At 51.5% G+C, this 22083-nt stretch overlaps 5 protein-coding genes across 5 annotated transcripts; 2 read left to right on the top strand and 3 right to left on the bottom strand.

Moving 5' to 3' along the window:
* The first annotated feature begins 635 nt into the window (after positions 1 to 635).
* BJX68DRAFT_22912 (uncharacterized protein) lies at positions 636 to 2284 on the top strand. The gene has a single exon (XM_071038963.1). It carries the CDS (start codon positions 915 to 917, stop codon positions 2019 to 2021), a length of 1107 nt encoding a protein of 368 aa, XP_070901777.1. The 5' UTR covers positions 636 to 914; the 3' UTR covers positions 2022 to 2284.
* A 1088-nt stretch (positions 2285 to 3372) lies between these two features.
* BJX68DRAFT_253740 (uncharacterized protein) lies at positions 3373 to 8864 on the bottom strand (the record flags this gene model as incomplete). Its single annotated transcript, XM_071042764.1, has 5 exons — positions 3373 to 6259; positions 6416 to 6420; positions 7062 to 7331; positions 7394 to 8080; positions 8133 to 8864. The coding sequence occupies 5 exons, from the start codon at positions 8862 to 8864 to the stop codon at positions 3373 to 3375; spliced, it is 4581 nt and encodes a 1526-aa protein (XP_070901776.1).
* A 1039-nt stretch (positions 8865 to 9903) lies between these two features.
* Positions 9904 to 14251, bottom strand: BJX68DRAFT_253739 (putative AMP-binding domain protein; the record flags this gene model as incomplete). The annotated part of the gene is made up of 10 exons (XM_071042763.1): positions 9904 to 10211; positions 10268 to 10897; positions 10954 to 11400; positions 11481 to 11676; positions 12174 to 12177; positions 13194 to 13319; positions 13397 to 13655; positions 13724 to 13777; positions 13982 to 14117; positions 14231 to 14251. The coding sequence occupies 10 exons, from the start codon at positions 14249 to 14251 to the stop codon at positions 9904 to 9906; spliced, it is 2181 nt and encodes a 726-aa protein (XP_070901775.1).
* A 430-nt stretch (positions 14252 to 14681) lies between these two features.
* Positions 14682 to 16984, bottom strand: BJX68DRAFT_274105 (putative serine palmitoyltransferase 1; the record flags this gene model as incomplete). The annotated part of the gene is made up of 3 exons (XM_071047585.1): positions 16461 to 16984; positions 15040 to 16388; positions 14682 to 15008 (listed from the first exon to the last, which is right to left on the bottom strand). Exons 1-3 carry the CDS (start codon positions 16537 to 16539, stop codon positions 14682 to 14684), a joined length of 1755 nt encoding a protein of 584 aa, XP_070901774.1. The 5' UTR covers positions 16540 to 16984.
* Positions 16669 to 18552, top strand: BJX68DRAFT_22733 (metallophosphatase domain-containing protein). Its single transcript, XM_071038648.1, has 2 exons — positions 16669 to 17338; positions 17446 to 18552. The coding sequence occupies exons 1-2, from the start codon at positions 17140 to 17142 to the stop codon at positions 18357 to 18359; spliced, it is 1113 nt and encodes a 370-aa protein (XP_070901773.1). The 5' UTR covers positions 16669 to 17139; the 3' UTR covers positions 18360 to 18552.
* The last annotated feature ends 3531 nt before the right edge of the window (positions 18553 to 22083 follow it).

The following is a 22083-nucleotide window of genomic DNA, read 5'->3' as shown; positions in this document are numbered from 1 at the left end:
GCTCCACCAATGATCCAATGATTCAATTCCGGTTCGGCAGGGCAATGGGCGAATCTAATTGACCGAACCATTGACCGCAAGGGAGAGGGAGGGAGGCACAAGGAGAAAGACCTGGGGAAATGATCACGGACCAGGTGAGCAAATGGCGCTTGGCTGGGTAACGTAACGGCTGATTTTTGGATGAAAGAGCCAATTCCGTCACACATGAAGGAAGCACTTGGGGATAAAAAGAAAGGGGTGCACGAAGGCCTGAACTGAAGTCTGACTGATCCAAACAGATTCTCTCGTGGAGGCTGCAGCAGTTGAGACAGACTCGAGCATATCATCATCGTCCATCTTTTTTTGTCTGTCATCATCGCCGAGACTTGTCGTTGCCCTGGTCTGTTCCTCACTTACTCACTTTGTTTTAGATCCGATCTTGGGGCTGTGATTCATTTCCTCTTGTGTGCTTGACTGCTTGTCAGGATCGCGGGCCTCGGGCACCGGGCTTTGGTGACAGTTGTGCTGTACCTTGTTTGAGGGCTGATTAGCGTTCATCGTAGTGATCTCATCGCGGGCGGTTCCAAGAGTCGGCGTCTCTGGGCCACTTGACTTTTCTGACTCGAGGCCGTTGGGGGTACTCCGTATCTGGAGATTGGCTGTCTTGCAAGCGCAGTTGTCACGATCTGGGGTATTTCCTCGATTCCATCTGCCTCTCACCTGACTCTCTCTCGCCCTTCTCTGTGTTGATCTCTCCAGGGTTCTTCTTTTGTTTTTATCTTCTTCCTCTCCTTATCGATCTCTTCTCTCTCTCGGCTCTCCTCTTTCCCCGGATTCGACTCTCTCCGCTCCGTCACCCCGCATCTCTCGCATGCACACCATGCCTCCTATTATCTCACTCCACAACCAGGAGCAACTTTCCTAGAACTAACGTCATGGTCACTGACAGCAGTGCGCCTGGCAATGGCATCACCGGGGGTTATTCGGGCAACAGCCTAGGGATCCAGATCACGATTGCGACGCTCGCCGGCATCACTTGGTACAACGCCATCGAGCTTATCGCCCTTGTGTTTGTCACCTTTAGCCAATATCGGGGTCTATACTTTTGGAGCTTACTAGTTTCCTCGTCGGTGGGACTCATACCTTACTCGCTCGGTTTCCTGCTCAAATTCTTCAATCTCACCTCCGCAACGTGGCTCTCCGTCACCTTCATCACCATCGGCTGGTATTGCATGGTCACCGGGCAATCAATTGTCCTCTACTCGCGACTCCACCTCGTTCTCCCGAACCCTAAAATTTTACGCCGCGTCCTGGCAATGATCATCATCAATGTTGTTATCCTCCACTTCCCCACCACCGTCCTCACCTACGGCTCCAACCTGGCAAGTGGACGAACCGGTTACATCAACGGATACAACGTGATGGAGAAGATACAAATGACAGGCTTCTGCATTCAAGAATTCGTCCTCTCCGCGCTCTACATCTGGGAAACAACCCGCATGCTTCGCCTCGACCCAGACAAGGGCAAGCGCAAAATCATGTACCAGCTCGTCGCAATCAACCTGATCATCATCCTCATGGACATCGGCCTCCTCGTCGTCGAATACATGGACTATTACATCATGGAAACGATGATCAAGGGCGTCGTCTACAGCGTCAAGCTCAAGCTCGAGTTCGCCGTTCTCGGTAAACTTGTCTACATCGTCCGCTCGCACATCTGGAAGCAGGAATCCGCCAACGGAGGGCCCACAACCGATTTCCCGGACTTTGTCGATGCGACCCGTGTTACGTCGGATCTTACGCATGCGACGCCAACGGTGCGCCAGCGCTCGCATCCGTGGATGGACTCGGATGATGTGGGGATTGCCATGTTCGAGCACTCGGGTTTGCCTAGGGGTTCGGAGACCGGTCACTCGGATATCTCGCGTGCGCTGAGCGGCGAGACGCAGACGAATAACCCGCCTTGTTCGGAGAGGGACTTTACGGACTCGCCGCATCGACTTCCGCCGTTGCAACTTAAGGATTCTGGGTGCGGCGCGTGAAACCAATGACCTGGTTTGGCGGATCTCCTTCCTATCTGCTTCACCATACTCGAATGTCTACGATCTACGGATCCATCTATTATCTCGACCACCAACCATCTCGATCTATCAACAGGTCCACTTCTACATCGAAATCACCCTCTCTATTCCTCTATCTTCTCGTGTTTCACGGCAGAAAAAAGAAAAGACGAATAATGAATGACGAGATCACGGTCAGAACACAAACAGAAATATACCCGGTTTTTACTTCATCGGTCTTGAGAACCTAAGAAGACAGTCGAGATGCTCGAAACTCGGATTCGATTCGTCACCCAGGAACGACAGTGCCGTTTCGGATAAAGGAATTGATCCATTTGAACTGCCTGCGGAAGGAATATGTTTGTACATCGGTACGGTACGGAGACTGGCTCTTCTTGTTCCTCTTCTTCCTCTTCCACACCAACGCGCTGAGCACAACCTCCGATGCGCAGATGGCAAGAGGCTAGCGGTACGAGGAGGAGTCCATCCAACACACAAAAAAAAAGGCATGCGACAGCTCAGTTCAACCGACTATAACCCCCGCCGTACCGTGCGCAAATCAATCCCAGAACAATCTGCAAAGCAGGAAAACAAGGCAGGATACAGTCCAGATCCAAGTGTTACTTGGTTTGTTCACTTGCGATTGCGAACGCATACATTATCGATGTATATCTTACCGATGCGAAAGACATCGGCAGGGCTTCGGTACCTATCGCTTGCGGCAGGGCAAAGCGGGAAGGACCAAGGACAGGGGGAACAGAAATGTGTACATCACAGTTGTTGTCATTATGACAATTCCCCGAGGATTTAGTGATACTCGTAGTAGTCGTTTGCTACGCTATGCTACATCATCGACCTTGCAGACTAGGGTATCGTATAGATAAAACAAACAAATCAAACAATACAGAGTGAAATTGAAACGTCCTGTTTAGACGAAAGGCCTACGTAGGATAAGGTGCCTTGAAACTTAGAGGTTGTAGTTCGGCTCTTTCACTGTGGATATTTCTTGCCGGCGTAACTCCGCGTTGCTTTCTATATATATATATAGAGCTCCGCCAACTTATGAGTAACCTTTGAAAAGGCACCTGACGGGTGAAATCACTGAGGAACAACTTTTCCGCTAATATTAGGAAGCAACAGTACCAAGATAGTAACTAGATGACCGGTACATTTACTAGTAACATGGTACTGATGACAATGTGACGGATGCAACATGCAGAAAAGAGCCGAGCCAAGCGAGTAAAAAAACGAATCATATCTCATAAGCCGTACGCCGGAAAGTGGAAGTATTATTAGAAGACTACACTCTTCCAACATTTCTCGTGATACTTTATTAGGCGATCTCAAATGCCTTGCGGCCCTCTACAAGCCCGTCGGCTGCTTTACTCACGCCGATCCAAGAGGGACCGTACTGTCGTACTTCGTCAAGAGCGGGAATGGCGTCCGCCTCGTTATAATCGCTCCATAGACAGACAACTTGGCCTGTAAGAGTATCGACAGTTTTCTCGTGGTCCGAGCCTTCAGAGGCTGACCATTCAACGTCGACCGTCCAGGTGTTGTCCCATGTACGACTCCAGAGTCGGATTTCCTTAGTCCCTTTGGAGGAAGTGTGCGGGAACCGAGAGTCATAGGCGGAATCGGCGACATGGAAGTTCTTAACTGGTGTGTCAAAGAGTAGCTTACACGCGCGAGTATCCTGACCAGATATCTTGAGCCGAGCCTGACGAGGCTTTCCGGTAGGCTTGGAAATCTCGACTGAAACCCAGTCTTCAAAGGGCTTGTCGCCTGCGACAACATGCGGTGGGATTCCAGCCCACGAGCATTTTACCCGGTCTCCAAAGGCATCACAAGTGACGTCCTGCCCGGCAGCACTAGGCAGACTAACGGCGACGTCATGAACGAAGGGTTGAGCACCTATCAGCGAAGCGGTATTGTAACCCGTCCCAAGATCGACCTCTTGAATAAAGAATAGCTTCAATCGGTTGGAATCGGAGAAGGGGAAGGCAACCAGGTTATAAATCAGGGTACCGACAAAGACGGCAAATAGGAAGACCGGAATATGGTAGGTGTACCGGTGGATAAAAGGCAGAACAGGAGTCAGCATGATAGTTGTGAACGCAACAATAGCAATGTAGATGAACAATGTCGAGCTTCCGTCCTGTCCCGTTTGGTGCAGGGCACTGGTGAGGAGCAAAGATAGAGAACCGACCAGAATAAGGACAATGGGAGCGACTAGAAGGAACTGCAACACCCATAGCCATTTCGGCAAAGAGGCACTCCATCGCTGCTCAAAACCATACACATTGACGTCGTGGTCAACTTCCTCGTTATCAGAGTGCACTGCAGTCTCCGCATTCACGCGAACGTAATTAGCGAATGAAGTCCGTTGCCCACTGGCACCAAGCAAGGACGTCGACTCCGTCGGTTCCTCGCTTTCGTCACCGTCGTCTTCTTCGTCCTCGTCAGACGCCCCAAGTCGACTACCATAGCTGCTGGCACGTCTCGATACCGGCCGCAAGTGATTGGCGTATTCGGACTTTCGTGGCAAAGCGAAAAGCTCAAGATATGAGATCCACGTCGCGAGGAAGGTCCCCGAGAAACCGAAGAATATGAAATAGGTGCCCCCAAGACCCCAGCGGTCTTCGTAAACCGTAGAAATAACCAGAAGGACCCACATGAGCACAAAAGTCCAGGTCAGTGTGTATATGCGATGGAAGGCAGACGGTCGAGCAAAGTCAGCCACTCGGGAAACGAACCAGGCGAAGAACGTCCAGGCAGACACCATCATACTCCAAACAGCATATTGACTGCTGTGGACAATATACGGGTTGACCTTCGTCAGCAAGTACGCCAAGCCAATGGAGACAGCAGTAGGAATTCCGAAAAGGAAAGGAAACCGGATTAAACCCCTATCGCCGTATAGGTGAAGTACCTCCAGGCTACCCTCTGGCCGTATCGATGTTCTGAAAAGGTACATCTTATCAACCTTCGTGAGGATGATACTCGTGATGAGCAGGACCAGCGGCGCCACCACTAGAAGAGTGACTGAAAGCGCAAACAAGGTGTGCAGACGAAAGAGCACAAATGTTCTCCCGAACAGGTCAAACCAGACAGCCTTGGTCCCCGTGCCGCTGGCTACCTTGCCATCGTCGCGTGCCGGGCCTTCAAAGTCATTGCTCGAGTCGGATACAAGGCCCTCTGTAGTCGCAACTGCCGTCGATAACATGTGCCACAAAGAATTCTTGCTAGTGTGTCTCGTGTCGTCCTGATCTGTGTGGTACCGAGCACGCGGCTCCATGAAGGCGACATCAAGCCCACGAAGTCCTAGGTCACCCTCGAAGACAACATAATCCGTCTGGCTTCGGATTAGGCCTGTCTGGAACCCATCCGCGCCAAGGACAGACCCAAAAGGGTGCTGCGACCGCATGTAAGGCCCTGTAACCTCCGCATCTGAGCTGCGGAAGAGGATCGCACGCCCGCCAGCTCCTGCGCCCTCCAGATTGAGGAACGTATGCGGGAACTTGGACAGCGGATGTTGGCTGTACACGCGCGCGCCGTTCAAAAAGTCCTCCTCGCCATTGTTGAACAGCACCACCAAGCCTCTCCGAGGCGCATGCCCGGGCGTCGTGAAGTACTTGATGAGCTGTAAGCAAGTGACCACACCGACCCCATCGTCTGTCGCGCCGAATCCCGTCGAGACACTGTCATAATGTGCGTTCACCAATACGCCTCCCTTGCTCTTTGGCCGGCCATTCGGGGTCTCCCACCACTTATCCAAACCATCTTCCTCGCCCCGGATATAGACCAGAATGTTTGTTCCCTCGAAATAGACGGCAAGGTTATCGCGGGAGAACGTCAAATTAGAGCGCGTATCGTCGAAGACAAAAATGTCAGGGATTTTCTCCTCCTCGGCTGTCGCGGAAGGCGCTGCGTCTATAATCTCGTTGACTCGCTGCAAGAGCCATTCGTGAATTTTGTCGTTTTGGCGTGAGTTATACGGGCGGTATCCGGACGTCAGGGTTTGCAGGTCGCTCCAGGCTTCGGTGAGGTTCAAGCCGACAGGGTCCGAACTGGGAGCGGAGGGTACGACATGGTGGACGACCAGAAGAGGAATCGCAAAGGCTAGGTACACAGCGGCTGTGATGAGGGTAACTGGCCAAGGAGTGAACGCCAGAGGATTGCCTCGAGGTGCTTTGGAGGAATCCATCGGATATCGACTCCTTGAAAAGGAGATTGAAACCGTGGGAAACAAGAGTGAGTTTGCAAGTTAAAACTGAGGAGGAGCTTGAAAAGAGGAGAAGCGGAGATAAATGAGGAGTTGGAACTGGTACGAGACGGGAAGCTGCGGCGGGGACCTGGGCTGACAGTATCAATACGCATTCTGGTAACAAATTGCCTCATGAGGTCGTCTACCAAAGTCCTTTATAGTTAGCAACGAGAAATTTTGCTTTGAAAGAGAAAGGCGATCCCATTCTGACCTTTATTTAACCCACCACAATAGCAATGGCAGCTTCAAAACGCCATACTTATATAGGTCTATATATCACCGCCCAGGCAAGAAAACACCGGCACCAGTAGCTGTGAATTGACGTCCGTTCTTCGGATATCTACTTGCTACCGCTCCTAACGGCCAGCAGCTTTGATCCATATAGAGATTCTCGTATGTGCCCAACCTCAACAATATACCTGCAACCGACAAAAATATACCTTGGCAGCAGCTTCCCATAGAACCGCCACCGATGCAACTCCCAGATAAATGAACATGATAGCCCTACTTTGGAGCGCGATGCTGTACTGTGCTCCTTGGCCCAAAACTGATAAGACATAGCGATAACTTCCACGATAGTAAGACATGCTGAATAAGCTCGGGAAAGATAACTCAGGCTAGAGAGAAGGAAACGGGTGGAAATCCGGAGAAAAATAAACACGCTCAAGCAGAAGACAGGGGTATCAGGCATGAGGAGGGGTGATGTCAATGTAGTCGTCGTCGTTAATTGCAGCGGCGTGCATGAGGCCAGTCACTTGGCCCTCATCCTCGTCTAGTTCCTCATCGTCGTCGTACATGGTGGCCTCGTTCATATCCCGTTGTGGGACAGCTTCTTGGTTGATATGCTCGCGAAGGAGGTGTACACCTTCTCCGCTGAAGACACAGAATACCTCGCGCTGCTGACGGGTGAACTCTGGCGGGGGTTCGCGGCAGAATACGGTCAGCTCCTCTCGCAAGAAGGATGCAATACCCGTGAGACTCAGATGTGTTAACCGAGGACAGCTGTTGAGCAAGGCGCGAATTCCCTAAAGAAGAATCAGTCAGCCGTCACAACACAAGAAGTGCAGAAATTGAGCGCAAAACCTACCCTCAGAGTGAGATTGACGCAGTAACTCAAATGTACTCGCTCCAGGCTGCTGAACCCAGTTGAGTGTTCTGAGCTCTGGGGTCGTGCAAGTGCTAAGATGCTCTCGTCTGTAATCAGTTGGCATTTCACCAAACCGACCCTTCTGAGTTTAGGTAACGTAGCCAGTTGCTTGACGCTGCGATCCGTTAAACGGCCGCAACATGCCACGTCGATGTATCTGATTCGGTTGCAGGACTTGACCAGCTGCATAACCGCAGCATCGGTAATGTTAGAACAGTGGCCGAGATGAACATAATGCAGATTCTTCCCCAGCTTGCAGATAGCGTAGACGGCCCGGTCCGTGATAAATTTGCACTTGGCAAGAACAAGGTTCCGTAAGCGCGGAGCCGCACTCACAATGCGTTCTACGGCATCATCTCTAATGTTCTCGCACGCAGTCAGATCCAGGATACGAAGACTACCCATTGAGATATGTCTGGGCAAGTCCAGGAAAGCTGAATCGTCAATCTCCGTGCAATGAGCGAGCCGCAGTTCACGTAAGTTCTGGAGCGTGGCCATGAGATTCGTCACTGACGCATTCGTGACTAGCTTGCATTCTTGTAGATCGATCTCGAGTATAGCTGAGCAGTTCTGAGCGAATGACATAATGGCTTTATCCGTGACTTGTGCAACACCGTTGAGTTTTAACTGGGATTGGTTAGTGACAGACTGTGAGGTTTAACTAGCACGGAAGACTCACTCTTTTAAGGAACCTGCACTTCTGCGAGACGGCGATCAGCGAATCATCTGTCACTTTTGTACATCCAGTAACGTTGAGGCCCTGGAGCCTCGGGCAATTCTCGGCGACCTTGAAAAGAGTATGATCGGTAAGAGACTCCAAATCAGAGACGTCCAAGGCTTGCAAGTGCCGGCTACCCTCAACCAGATCAGACACTCCGTTGTCGGTAAGTTTGCGACAGTTGGTCAACGTTAGACGCTCGATCCGGTTGCACTGTGAGAACGGGACAACTGTGCCATCGCTAACATCTGCAGTGAGAGCGGAAAGGTTCAGCCGCTTGACGAGCCCTGAATATAGAAAGAAACTGTCCTCCTGCCCCACAGCCGCCGTGATTTTCTTCAGATTCTCCCAGTTGTTGCAGGATGGCCGATGCCAAAGCAGCCCAACGCAGTTCACAGCCCATATCCGACACACTAGCAAACAGCTCAACAGGTCTTTTGTCGAGTTCAGCTTTGAGAAGATGGAAATAAGAATCTCCGGCGGAAGGTATGCGATCGGGGGCAGTGTGGCCTCGCGGCCAGCCTGCATGGTCGAATCACGCGAGTTTCCGGCGCCTATCGACGACTGCGAGTCGTTGGCCTGGTGTGTGAAGGAGTCGGTATCATCGTCGGCAGCACGTTCCGGCGATGTCGAGGTAGAGGACGCAGAGGGGGCTTCGCTCGAGAACCGCGTCGGTTGTCGAGAGCGAGCCATGCTGGGATGGGTTGAAGTGGGTTGTAGTCTGTTTTAGCTGTCCGTCTCGTCCACTTATCTCAACCTTGCAAGCGATGAAAGCCCCGTAGACATGGAAAAGAGGTTATATTTACGTCACTCAGGAACTGCACAGACGATCTTTCTCACTTTTGTAATTCTTCTTCTGACGATCGGTCTCCGTTGACCGGATTAACGGCGGTTGGAAATGTCGATTCGCGTGGATGGTTGGGAAGAAACGGATGCGGCCGAAGGGCGAAAGGCTTTAGGCTTTCGAAGGGGATGCGCGCGTTGGGCGTGCCTGCAGCGAATCCACAATAATATGGCGATGGCAGGGAGGCTCGAGGGGGATGTCGAAGGGACGGCGACGTCGGTCAGTGCAAGGGAGAGGACAGGAACTCTTGGGGGAAGGTATTGCAGTCGGGTTTGCAAGGAGCTCGAGATAATCGATCTAGGAGGGGTCGAAAGCGGTTATTATTAGCCCAAGCTAAGGTAATGGAATGTGATTGTGACGACGACAAGCGACAGGTTGGGGAAGGCGGCGGCGGCTGCGATTCAAGGCGGGAGCCACTTTCGTTGGAGGGGAACAAGGAGACCACCACCACATCTTCTCCGAGTAGGGTTAGGTACCTTACGACGAGGGGTATTTACCGGAGTTGTTCGATTACAATCCAGATCACAGTAAGATTGTGGTTGAGAGGGGAAAGTTGTATCGGGGAAGGTTAAGATGGGGGGATCGCAAGGTTATAATGACGGATACTAAGGTACCACTGAGTTCATAAATCACAAGTCCCGAAGCGGATGATCAATCCTTTGATGCAGCTTCAGCCTTGATTGGTTGTGGCAAAGGGGCAACCCCCGTCAACTGGACAATGGAGGCTATGTGCTGACCACTGATGGTTTATAAGCATTTGGGAGTCTTTATGAGGCTTGATTGTCTGACACTAACATGTTCATCTGGGGACCATCAGGGTCCCCATTTTCAAAGTCTAGTGAAACATGGCACATGGACCCAATTGTTATATATCTAACTCAAGAGTCATCACGTCCGATTCGCACCCTTCGCCCAGTCCCGCAGAACGTTCTTCCTTACTTTGCCTGTACTAGTTTTGGGAAGCTCCGCGACAACTTCCACCTCGCGTGGGACCATGAACTTGCTGATTGCGCTGCTGTTCCTGGCCCAGTCGACGACATCTTTGCCCTCCAGCTGCCTACCGGTCTTGACGGTCACAAACGCCTTAGGTCGCTCTCCCCAGTGGCTATCGGGCACAGCGACGACACCAGCCTCGAGAATGTCCGGGTGAGTCACCAACATTGACTCGAGCGCAACAGACGAGATGTTCTCCCCTCCTATAACAGATCAGTAAGGACATGAAGGAGAAGAGGATGTTCAGGGAATGCCTTACCGCTGATAATAATATCCTTGGCCCTATCAAGGATCTGGATCGCTCCATCAGGATGCCAAACCGCCAAATCCCCGGAGTGCAAGACACCACCTGCGAACAGTTTCCGCGTGGCTTCGGGGTCCTTATAATAACCCCGAGCACAGATATTTCCAATGAAAACAATCTCTCCGATCTCCTTTCCGTCTCGCACGACATCAACGATGGTCCCCTCGGGCACATCAGTCTTGACCACTCGCGCGGGAAGACTTGTCACGAATCCATGGCCCTGCCGCGCCATTCGGCCAAACTTCTCCTTGCGGGGAAGCTTCTCCCAGGCTGGCATATGATAGCCTTTGGTGATGGGCCCGTACGTCTCCGTCATTCCGTAAACATGCACCGGATGCAGATTTAGGCCAGTCATCTGTTCGAATAGGTGAGGCGTCGGCGGGCTCGCTGCAACTGTAACATGAACCGGTTTTTGAAGTCGCTCGGCTTCGGGAGAATTGCAAAGAATCGTGTTGACGGTTGGAGCGGCATTGAAATGGGTAATGTTCTCCTCCTTGAGGAGCTTCCATATCAGCGGATAATCGACCTTTCGCAGGCAGTAGTGAGTCCCACGAACAGCAGTTACTGCCCAAGGGAATGTCCAGCCTACATATTCAGCATTAGCCGAACAAGTCTCTTATAGTCAACCAAGACAGACTCACCCATAGCATGAAACATCGGCAGAATCCACAAATAGCCACAACGACCTCCAAACGGATTCAGCCCTGACTCAATGATATTCCCCATCGTCGCAAGATAACACCCTCTGTGGGTGTACTCAACGCCCTTTGGGCGCGCTGTTGTTCCACTGGTGTACGCAAGGGCCACGGTATCATCCTCCGAAGCAGCCTGGCTTTCAAGCCGAGTCCAACCCGAGGCTCCTGTGTCCCGGTCATGGTTCAGGCCCTCAAGAACAGCCAGGTCAAAGGGTCCTGCTAGCTGCCCTTCTATCGCATCTGTATCTGTATCCACAATGAAGGGGATGTTTGGTTTCGCGGATTTGAATGCGTTCAATAGAGGTAAGAACTCCTGGTCGACGATAATGACCTCGACTTCGGAGTGGGTGAATATGTAAGCGATATCGTCCTCTTTAAGGCGGTAGTTCACAGCTATCACGTTCAATTAGTACTCACGCAGTAATTGAAAGGTTGAAACTCCTGGGTAGCTTCGGACCGTATTGAGGTCTTACCAACATTGACACCTCCCGCAGCTGCAATACCAAATATACTCTCCAAAAAGGCCGGTGTATTCGGGCAGAGAATTCCAACTCTCCTGTATCCATGTTTCTTGAGATAATATGCAAGCCCTCTCGCGCGGTCCGCAGTCTCCAAGTACGTTCGGCGTAGGATCTGATTATTCGCAGTAATGTGGTAGATAGCCTCAGCCTGGGTTTTTGAGTCGAGAGATTTAGTCTTTCAAAGATATATATTTGCCCGGGTGCTAGGAAAGCACTACTTACATCCGGCTCAATTGCCGCAGCTCGCGGCAAGAAGAAAGTCGGCGATAGAGTGTGGAAGTTGACACCGTGCTTGGGTGTGTTTACTGGCGCGGGAGCCGCTGTGCCATTGGCGTCAAGGGGTTGCTTGAAGTGGCCCAACAAGCTGGAAAGGCGGGTCTTTGCGACGGACATTGTAGACTATGCAATATAAATAATGGCGCTCATAAGGAAGAACTAATGGATGAGAGGGCAGTTGTTCTCTAGAGCTCGAGGGATCGAGAAGAAGATAATATAGCGGAGGGCGAGCCGAGTGACAAACCGGGGGCGCCGGGGGCCCGGGAGGGCGAAGCGGGTTCAAGTGGAGTGCGGGGGAAATTAATGAGACTGCGGAGAACCGGAATATCAATGATCACCCCGGTCTGGGAGGTGCTTGACTCGGAGTACCTGTCTTGCTCCGCGGCTTTCATGCGGCGCAACTGATATATACTACGATTTGCTCGATACGAGGAAAGATTGTAGCCCTTATCTCGAATTGTCGAGTCGGTTCCAGGTACTGAGCTTATGCATCAATGTCGGAGAGAATGCCAGACAGAGCATAACCTTGAACCTACCGAGAGTGAACAATTCCGCTCGTCTTCCGCTACACTTTCCGCAACCCAGATGTATTGCAAATCAGTTCCCAGTCTTTTGATAGTAAGAAGCAGGGCATCAAATCTACAGACAAACGATTCCAGACCGGGGTATCGTCGGTTCCGATGACCTCGGATCCGCTCATCAGGCCAATCCGACCACCAAGTACGAGTAGGAAGAACTCGGCGCCACATCAATGGCAGATCTTGGGCGAGAATACAGCATCGGGGAGCTGACAGTTCGATCAATTCGATCTCGGATTGGTTTAAGAGTGGTCGGATGTCGCGTCGCTTATCGCATCCAGGCACCGAGTTAGTATGACTTCATAGTTTACCCGGTTGAGACGAGCATCTAGCCGTCAAGTTACCGAGGGTATATGTACTCCACTCAGCTTAATCCTCCAAGATGATCACCGCCTACTCCAAGTATTTAGTCTGCAAGGTGGATAGAGACTGAAGGATAGCTTATAATATGAATAGTTGAAACGTACAATAAGGCAAAGTGCAGGTCATGAACTCTTGAAATGTCTTGGATTAAACCGCCACGGCGCGAAATAACGGGTCAGCTAACTTGAACAACCTTTTTTCACCCCATGCGACTCCTGTATTGTACTTTTGTTTTGAATACGACACCGGTCTCTCCACCCCCATCCATGGGCATCACAACAGATAGCATTGTGGGAATTCATGAAAAGGTAGGAACAGCGAGAAAAAAGGCCGTCGATCAGCTTCCCTTTCAAACTTCGCTGAAAGTTAAAACCGCTCGCGATCTCGACCCATCCCATCAAAGACACAAAAACCAGCCGCGCAACCAGGTATAATCTAGAATCCGTACTCGGCGAGCTGGCTCTTGGTGGTCTCGTTGACAGCCGCCGACTTTTGTGCGTGAGCAAGTTGGCGGCGGGCAGCCTTCTTGCGCTCGTAGTATGCACTGCTCTTAACCTTTCTCCTCTCCTCAAGTCTGTGGAAAGAGAGGTGTTAGCCACCGATTCCAAGAAATCGGGTACCCATCTAATGTGGGAATCATCGAGTACGCACCTGGCAACAACGTCCTGGTATTTCCAGCCGACCTCGTGGCTGAGTCTGCCGACGGTGCAGTACTTGCGGCCGGGGCGGAGACGGAGGACGCGGAGAGCCTGAGGAACAACCACACGCTTCTTCTTGTCGTAAGGGGGAGGGATACCCTCGAAAACCTTGAGGCGCTCGAGAGCAGCAGCACCACGGGCGGTCTTGTGGGGCATCATTCCGCGGACGGCCTTATAGAAGATGCGGGAAGGAGCACGGAAGTGGAAGGGACCTGCAAAGTTCAGTATGGGTGGTCCATGCAAACGATCTCGTCGTATTCTGGTATCGGGAGAGTCTCACCTCCGCGAGTGGGGTTGAAACGGGTGATCTTGCGAAGGTAGGCGTGGTACTTGACTATTGTTGCGAAAATCCCAGGTCAGCCGTTTGTAATTCCAGAACGTATGCGAAAACCTGAGCGCCACCGAATCCACCATCCATTTCCCCCCATGTCGAAACTCCGTCGCCGTCCGATATGATTTCCCCAGCCATTCCATCCAAGTTCACAAACAACCAATAAATTCCATAATCACAATGCGAGAGGGTCGGGTATGAACGTACGCTTCGCGCGGAAGAACTCGCCAGAGATGTTGAGGGCTTCACATCTCACGACGACGATCTTCTGGCCATTGAGCAGCTGCTTGGCAACAGTGCTGGCCAGGCGACCAAGGAGGTGTCCCTTGCCGTCGATGACGACCTGCAAAAATAACCCAGCACAAGTCAGCCACTGCATGATATAGAAAGGCCGTTCTTCGCCCTGGTGCACAAATATAACGGCGGTCGAGTCATCGGAAAGGTGGTAATACGCACCACTGGATCGGTAGAGGACATCCTGCGCTGTCACCGGTTCAAAAGGAAAATATCCAGCGAAAGGAAGAGCACTGCTCTAGGATACTCCCTGGGGATGTATGTTGTCGGCGGTTGTTGTCGTTGTGGGCAGGTTCAACGCACACAACGGAGTCGGATGTGGTTCGCAGGTTGGCGGTCGGCTAAGCGAGAGCGGCGTTACTTTTGTGCGGGAAATCGACAGAGGGTCACAGCCCTAACCACCAATCCAGTGGCTGAGCGTCACGTGAGACCATACAGACTTTCCATGGATATTGAGCCATTCGAGTTGATGGTGGCAACTTGGAAAACATTTTCATTCGTCAAGGCAATCGAAGAGATAAACCCTAGTAGTATATCTACAGTATTATTGATGGAGTTGCTGTTCCAAAGACACCAGTACAATTGGGCCGAAACCTATTGCCAGAGATTCACTTCAGTACAAAGTCGATTTCGCATCCTTGGTTCCTCTCTCGATTACCTCCGTCAAGGTCCAGCGCGGAGCCTCATTTCCATTTCTGCCCGCAGCCATTGAGCCGCTCGTCTTGGGCTCTCTCAGCCCGCCTGCCATTCCCGAAGAGAACTTCAATCGCAGCGCTTCTCCAACTTCATCGCAGGCTTTCAGCACTCGATCAAGATCGTCCTTAGTATGCGCAGCCGACACACACAGTCGTGCGCGGGAAAGCTCCAAGGGTGTGGCGGGATATGTCACGACAATGACTGAGATCTTGCGCCGCAGCATCTCCCTGGAAAATGCAGGCATCTTGGCTGGATGGTAGAGCATCAAAAGGCACTATTGTAGAGTCATCGTGGCCATACACGATAAAGCCAAGCCGTTTCAGACCCAACCTGAGATACCTCGAGTTGAATGTGAGACGCTGCAAACGTTCTTTCCCTTTGCCCGGATGCTGAGTGTCTTCGTCTGCTACCAGCCGAAGTGAGCAAGAAACCTGTGCGAGGATTGGGAGCGCCGGCGCTTCACCATGTACTTGCCCTGCGTTGGTGCAACGCAGCTTATCGATGATCTCCTTGCTGGCCGCCACATAACCACCATTTGCCCCAAAGGACTTGGTGAAGGTGCCCATCAAGATGTCGACCTCGGCTGGGTCTGCCTTGAAATAATCGCAGATTCCACGTCCCTGGCTACCTATCGCTCCAATAGAGTGTGCCTCGTCTATGAAGAGGTGGAACTTGTATTTCTTCTTCAGCTCCAGGATTCGAGGGAGGTTGCACATTGTTCCCTCCATTGAGAACAGTCCCTCAACCGTTACTAGAATTTTCTGCCATGGACGATGCGTTCGGGGCTGCCCTTGCGATATAGCTTCCCGAAGCTTGTTCTCCAGACTGGCCATGTTATTATGCGCAAAGACCTCAGTGCCCGCTCCTGATAGCCTAGCACCAAATCGGATGGAGGCGTGGTTAAGCTCGTCCGACAGGATCAAACATCCGTTTTCCACCAGGGATGGGAAGAGCGTGGAGTTTGCGGCAAATCCAATCGAAAAGACCATTGCAGCCTCTTTGCCCAAGAACCGCGCAATCTGATCTTCCACTTCAACATGGAGCTTTGTTGACACTTGATATGGCCCGGCCATGCTTATCCCGTCTCGGCAGATGGCCTCCTCCACCGCGTCTGCACAAGGGCCCTCCGACTGGGCGAAACCAAGGTAATTGTATGAACTCAGAATCAGCGTGCTTGTTGCCGTATCGACAAGTTGAAACCTGACATTATCTTCTGTGGTCCGGTCGAGCAAGACGATATGTCTCCCAGCCACACCCGTCGTAGGCCGTTCAAAACAGTCGTTGATTCTCTGCTTCATCCGCCTGGTATAGAAGCTCTCAAAGTCATCATATAGCGAAGCGTATCCATTTTGAGGCCTAAGATGCTGATATGTGCTTGGGTAAAACCACTGGGCGAAAAAGTCCTGAATATGACCAAGGAATATCACGACAAGGAAACTGATATATGTCGTCAAGATGATCCGGTGAGGAGGGTCGTCGACCATTGGATCTGGCATCGCACTGCCCGCGAGACAGCTCGTGTAGAGGTGAGATGGATCGCCAAGTGGTCCGAACTCGGCGTGCTGTTTCTCTAGCTTCTCGGCCGGATCACCACTCGTAGTCGGATCGGACGGCGCTGCTGTTGCTTTTGACGGGTCGCTGGTACCTCTCGTCACTGCGCGGAGACATACCATGGCCGAGGCCTGGGCTTTCAAACAGCGTTGGGGACTCTCTTGCTGGGCAAGCGGAGGGTCTTTGTCGGGACGCGGTTTCTCTTTGCGTCTCCATGGAGGCATTGTAGAAGAACGGCACGGATTGGCGTAGACAGGCAACAAGGATGAATAGCGAATTCCCTAGTTAGGTATGAGAATGGCTTTGCGCTGCTATGAAAAAGATGCTCGTAGACGCAGACAGTGCGCCGTCGGTCATGGCTGTACCGCCCCTTCTCAGGTTCAATTGGATCCTCCTATGTTGAACACATTGGGAAAGTGATACTGGGCCCCGCTGTATCCACCATAGCCTTACATCGGCAATTGGTTCTTTACCTGGACTCAATGGAATTTTGGATTGAAGCTCAAACATCATTGGCTAGATTCACTACTTTTGGCTTGGCATACGAATTACCTAGGTAGGAAAGTGTCATTGAGCTGGAGAGGTCACATGATGAAAAAGAGGACAAACAGTTCTCAAATTCGAGAACTTTTCGGCAGCTCCGCGCCATCTCTTCGTTTGACTCAAAGGCCTATACTGGTACTCAGTCAGAGAGGCTTGCCAACATCAATGAGTCATTATTATCCTTCTAAATACGGGGCTGAATGACTCACCTTAAAAGCATTTATGAACGCACTGATGGACCTCCATGCGAGGAGCTTGGAAATTAACCTCCACGACAAACAATGTTACGCCAAAAGACACGCTTTGTTTGTGTCTCGGACACGCACGGCTATACGCCCTCTGAGGCGGGATTCAGACTTCCCCCTGGAGATGTCTTGATACACGCAGGAGACCTGACAAATCAGGGGAGCAAGTCAGAACTGCGAAAAACCATAAACTGGATTGCGGCTGCAGATTATGAAGTTAAGATTGTGATCTGTGGTTAGTTTCCCTCGTCGTGTAACCTTTGACGAGGCGCCCCTCGGGTGGAAAAGGCAATTGCCCTCTTTTGCTTGTGTATGCGAAGCGCTGAACCGTGACACGGATAGGAAACCACGACATCACCCTGGACGAGGCCTTCTATGCAGAGAACAAGGAGCGCTTCCACAACAAACACCCAGAAGACTCCCAGGAATGCATGGATATTATGACCAGCGCATCGCCCTCGATCGTTTTCCTCAAACATCAGTCAGCACTAGTTCGATTAAACAAGGCAAACGGGCCAAACACCGTTTTCAAGGTCTTCGGATCCCCGTATTCTCAATGCCATGGGAACTGGGCGTTCCTATACGAGTCTGGCGAGGCTGAGAAGCTTTGGCGCCAAATCCCATTGGACACCGACATTGTCGTCACACACATGCCGCCTCATGGTCACTGCGATAAAATCTCCGGCGAGCCGATGGGATGTCGTGCCCTGCATCGAAACCTAAATAGAGTTAGACCGCTGCTTGAAGTATGTGGCCATATCCATGAGTCCCGAGGCTTTGAGCGGGTTCGATGGCGCCCAGTGCCCTCGCTGTCGGAAACGACTGAGGCCGAGAGCCTCGAGGATAAAGTGATCAAGGGAATTTTGCCTCCTCTTGGAAGCAAAAAGCAAAGCCTTGTTGATCTCACAGGCAAAAATACCCCTCGCCTTCAAAATGAGGGACTTGCTGGGAACACGAGCACGTCGCCCTCGACGCCTTTCCCGCCGTCCGGGAGGTTTTTGGTGCTTCCGCCGCAAAGCCACACAGAAGAACAGGCAGCAGGGTTCTCTTCACAACCACGCCCGACGGAAGCTCAAGGTACAGAGGCTGAGCGGCTTCGAGCGCAAAGGCAGGAGACGTGTATCGTCAACGCCGCGATCATGAGGAGCGGCTGGCCGCACCGGGGAGGCAGAAGATTCTACCCTGGCCCAATAATTGTTGACTTGGAGCTTCCTGTTTGGACAGAGAACAGTGTCGCTCATCAAGGTCGAGGTTGAAATCGACACAAACCTTGATATCGATTCACATCTCATTCAACACGATTGCCACGGGACTTTGCGCTTTGACCTAGACTTTGACGTATTGCTCGTTCAAAACCTGCTTGAAATCGTACAACATCTCGAACATCTCGATATTGTCTGATCAGTTGCACCAGTTCCTAGATGATCATGATATAATGTTTACCAAATCCTTCCTGTATACAATCAAACCATCCGCAAGGGACGGGACAAATTATGACATCATAGTATGCCCCGCAAGCCAACGCTCAAGTTTACCGACTGCAGGTGCCACCCTGAACCTTGAACCCATCAAATGACCCGAATTCTATGAGAATTTGAGTTGGCAGATCATTCCATTCTCGTAGTCGGCCAAATAGTCTTTCATGGGCCGTTCCCGACCCAACCTGGAAGTGGGGGCTGACATGCGAGCTCAGCTGAGTACTAACTATGGGGCTGAGCATGCGCAAGAACATCCATCCCCTCTGGATACGGGCGTAAGGTCTCTGAGGACTGGAGCTCAGTGTGAGACCCGCGTTGTTCTGAGCTACAAATTGACCCGTTGTAAGTAAGCTGGCGCCTAAACTGAAGAAATTCGCTCGTCCGACGATGAGGTTACGAGTGTAGCTCCCTCCAAGTCGTGAAGTTGCGAGGTTGCGAGAGACGGTTATTAGGCGCACAGCACCTGCAGCACTAATTTTAACCCTATACAGCAAACGGCCCTGTCTCTGTCTGACTAGACGATCATTGTACTACAGGACCCCAGCGCACAGAGATACTCTTCCAGGTCAAGCATTACGGATCCGCAATCCTCATACAGCATACGGCTACGATTACTGAAACATCGGCCGTTAGTGTATCCGCATTGCCAGCCACAGTCTGATCGTCAGCCCACGGTTCCATGGTGCTTACCGTGGTCCGCACGGAGTACACCGTAAGCTGATGAGACGGAGGACACGGAGCTGAGACTAGAAATCGGATTTAGATATTGACTCGGAGATCCGGAACCTCGAAGGCAGAGATGCGAGAAGAGGACGCGCGTGCTGCTCGGTGTTTGGCATTGGTTTCTGGGGACGATGAGCGATTATGATTGTGAGTCTGCTACATGGAAATTTGGATGGGTCCGGAGATACTATTCAATTGGGAACAGATTACGAGAATATGACTCGGCCTTGGGTCCACAACTATATGGTGACCGAGGTCTCCGTGTCGTACAATGACTCGCAACTAATTGATTCTCCTTGTCATTCTAGAAAATTCCCTTTCAGGAACTCCAGCAAGCGTGGGAATAGTAGGTACCCATTTTTTCTGGTTAGAGGTTCGTTGATTTGTAAGTAGAGTAAGAAGGTTAAGTCCGTGAGGCAGTGAGGTTGGCGCGCTAAGCATGTATAAAGCAATTTTCCGCGCTTCGATCGGTTTCCTCAGCTGTAGCATGTACCCTATTTGTACTCCGTATTAGGATTGGTGATCATTGTCAATTCCACCATGCGCCCAGTACGGTATCTACTACCGAGGCTTCCCAGCATAGCCTTTTTGCTCTACTACCCACTCGCGCAAGATCTCAACATATTCGCAGTAGCGATTTACATTACCCGCCAAAGACAGGTTATCACGAACCCATCACTTGCCTAAAGTTCAGGGTATGCAGTGTAGCGAGCGAGGCAGCCAATAAGTTGGATACAAAGAGTAATAAAGTTAGCCCTTCTCATAAGCACTGTGCGCTTCACCCCGTCTTTGGGCTTGGAGGTACATATCACATGTATGTGGGTGATGGGTAAATGCTTGCCTCCACCCCAGCCCCCAGCCTTTCGCAATCGCCCTTGCCCTTGCCTTCTTTCAGCATGGGTGAGATGCATGGAACCCATGCGAACGATCAAGGAGAGAGAGGTAAGGCTGTCTACAGCAAAGACGATCTGAATCTGATAGAGATGCATTGCGCTCTTACACAAGATTATTTTTGGTTGTGAGCGCCTTGGGACGTTCCATGCGCATTGCATTTGCATGGGATGGGCTTTTTTTTTGCTATCGGCATTATTTTGCGTAAATGAGAGAGACAGTGTCTCTGATCTATACAGGCGCGATCAAGATAGTAGTTCGTTGTGACGACAGTTGCCTCATGCTACCATCGGCTAGAAAATAGGTCGAATTTAGGTTAACCCGTGGAGGATGCATCCTCAACATGGAGGGTAGGTATGAAGAGCCTCTCTCTTCGTTTCTGATCATGAGGGACGTGAATGTGTCGGAGCCATCTAGACTCCCATCTCGTGGAGGGAAACTATTCCCAAAATCGGGAGAAGGGGGGTTGCCCAGCTATCATGGGGCTATAATTGGACGGTGTGAGTCCATAAAGTCAAGCTCGGCATCAATCTACTACTAGCTTAATGCCAGGACAATCATTGCATTGCATGGAAACTCTGGAAGGAGCAATCTCGGTTGGCTGGGATGGTCAAGGGTAGAGATACGTACCTGATGCTCAACCCCGCGTGCAGATGACTCGGACCAGTAGCCACGCATTCGAGAAATGATCAGGTTTGTTCCACGAGAAGCAGTCTTAGGAGTCCTGTCATGCTCACAGTGCACACAGTAGTCTGGCCGGATCCTTGACTAGCAAATCGCTGGTGGGACAGGACGAGGTGACCCGACATCCACAGGTTTTACGTCGTGACATTGGTCGATGGTGAGAAGGACGATCGGAGTTTGTCGTTGAATAAATGCGCATGGCTCCCCTCCTTGATGTTTTACTTGATTTTGCTTTTGAGCAAGAGGTTTTGCTGTTGGCTGGAAGGAAGATAGACCATGGGGGGTGACTTGGGTGAGAGCCCGGAAAGGCTACCCCGCGATGTGATCAAGCACCTTGTGACAAGTTAGCCGCCGAAATACTTCGCATAAAGCCACCCCATTATTGATCCACGCACGTCAGCCTCTACAGATTCGCAATGGCACCGTGCTCGACTTGCCTGAATAGGCTGTTCCACTGACTTTCTAGCCCCAGCTCGCCTCAAGGGCTAATCCAGCTCGTAGCCTGTCATTGTCTGAGCTGAGAAAGGATACGGCGACTCGGCGAGCTGATTTCCTCGCTATCTCTTGCGCTTGTCTCAGTTGAAGACAAGTGGGTAAGAGTTGAGCTGTGGAAAGGCATCCATGGTTCTCACGCACGGAAGCTCCCGGGCTCATCCATGGGACGGTCTCACACACGAGGCCAGGATAGGATCGATGATGGCTGTACCCGTAAATGGGGTTTCAGGAGTCCGGAGACTCAGAAGGCCAGGTACGACACGGATCTTCGCTGACTTTGGAGAAGGTGGCGGCACTCCATGCATTGGACTAAGGAAACAGGCCAGGTGGTGAAACTGGTGATCGTATGGGAGAAAAAAGGCCCTTCCACAGCGCTTAAAGGGCGAAATATGATTGGCCGAGGCTCAAGGAGGGGAAGGGGAAGAAGGTAAAGGGTCTGAGCCAATTCGAGGCTGTAGAGTCCAACGCATCTTCGGTGAGGCGAGACGAACAAGACGCTGAGCATGCGCTGCATGATTGGACAAGCAAGTTCGCCCCCCTCTCGCAGAAAATGGCATGGTGCTGAAACACCCTCAGCCTATAGGAGTCCCTGTCTCGGCCCCAAATTGGCCTGCAGAACGCAGTTGTAGTCACAACTGGGAGAGTCTGCGGGGTTGCTTTTTTGGCTGGCTCTGAGAGGGCGCTGGAGCTCCAGAGCCTTGAAGCTTGG

Source organism: Aspergillus pseudodeflectus (assembly GCF_044049435.1).
Source record: "Aspergillus pseudodeflectus strain CBS 756.74 chromosome Unknown BJX68scaffold_10, whole genome shotgun sequence".
Classification (NCBI taxonomy): Eukaryota; Fungi; Ascomycota; class Eurotiomycetes; order Eurotiales; family Aspergillaceae; genus Aspergillus; species Aspergillus pseudodeflectus.
The sequence above is the reverse complement of the archived record's forward strand: the minus strand, read 5'-3'. Positions and strand labels throughout refer to the sequence as shown.

What these genes read in the sequence shown, in the direction of transcription:
- BJX68DRAFT_22912 (XM_071038963.1), top strand. Translation starts at nt 915, where the DNA reads ATGGTCACTGACAGCAGTGCGCCTGGCAATGGCATCACCGGGGGTTAT.
- BJX68DRAFT_22733 (XM_071038648.1), top strand. Translation starts at nt 17,140, where the DNA reads ATGTTACGCCAAAAGACACGCTTTGTTTGTGTCTCGGACACGCACGGC. An exon ending in AGTTAAGATTGTGATCTGTG is followed by an intron (nt 17,339 to 17,445) that starts GTTAGTTTCCCT and finishes TGACACGGATAG; the next exon opens with GAAACCACGACATCACCCTG.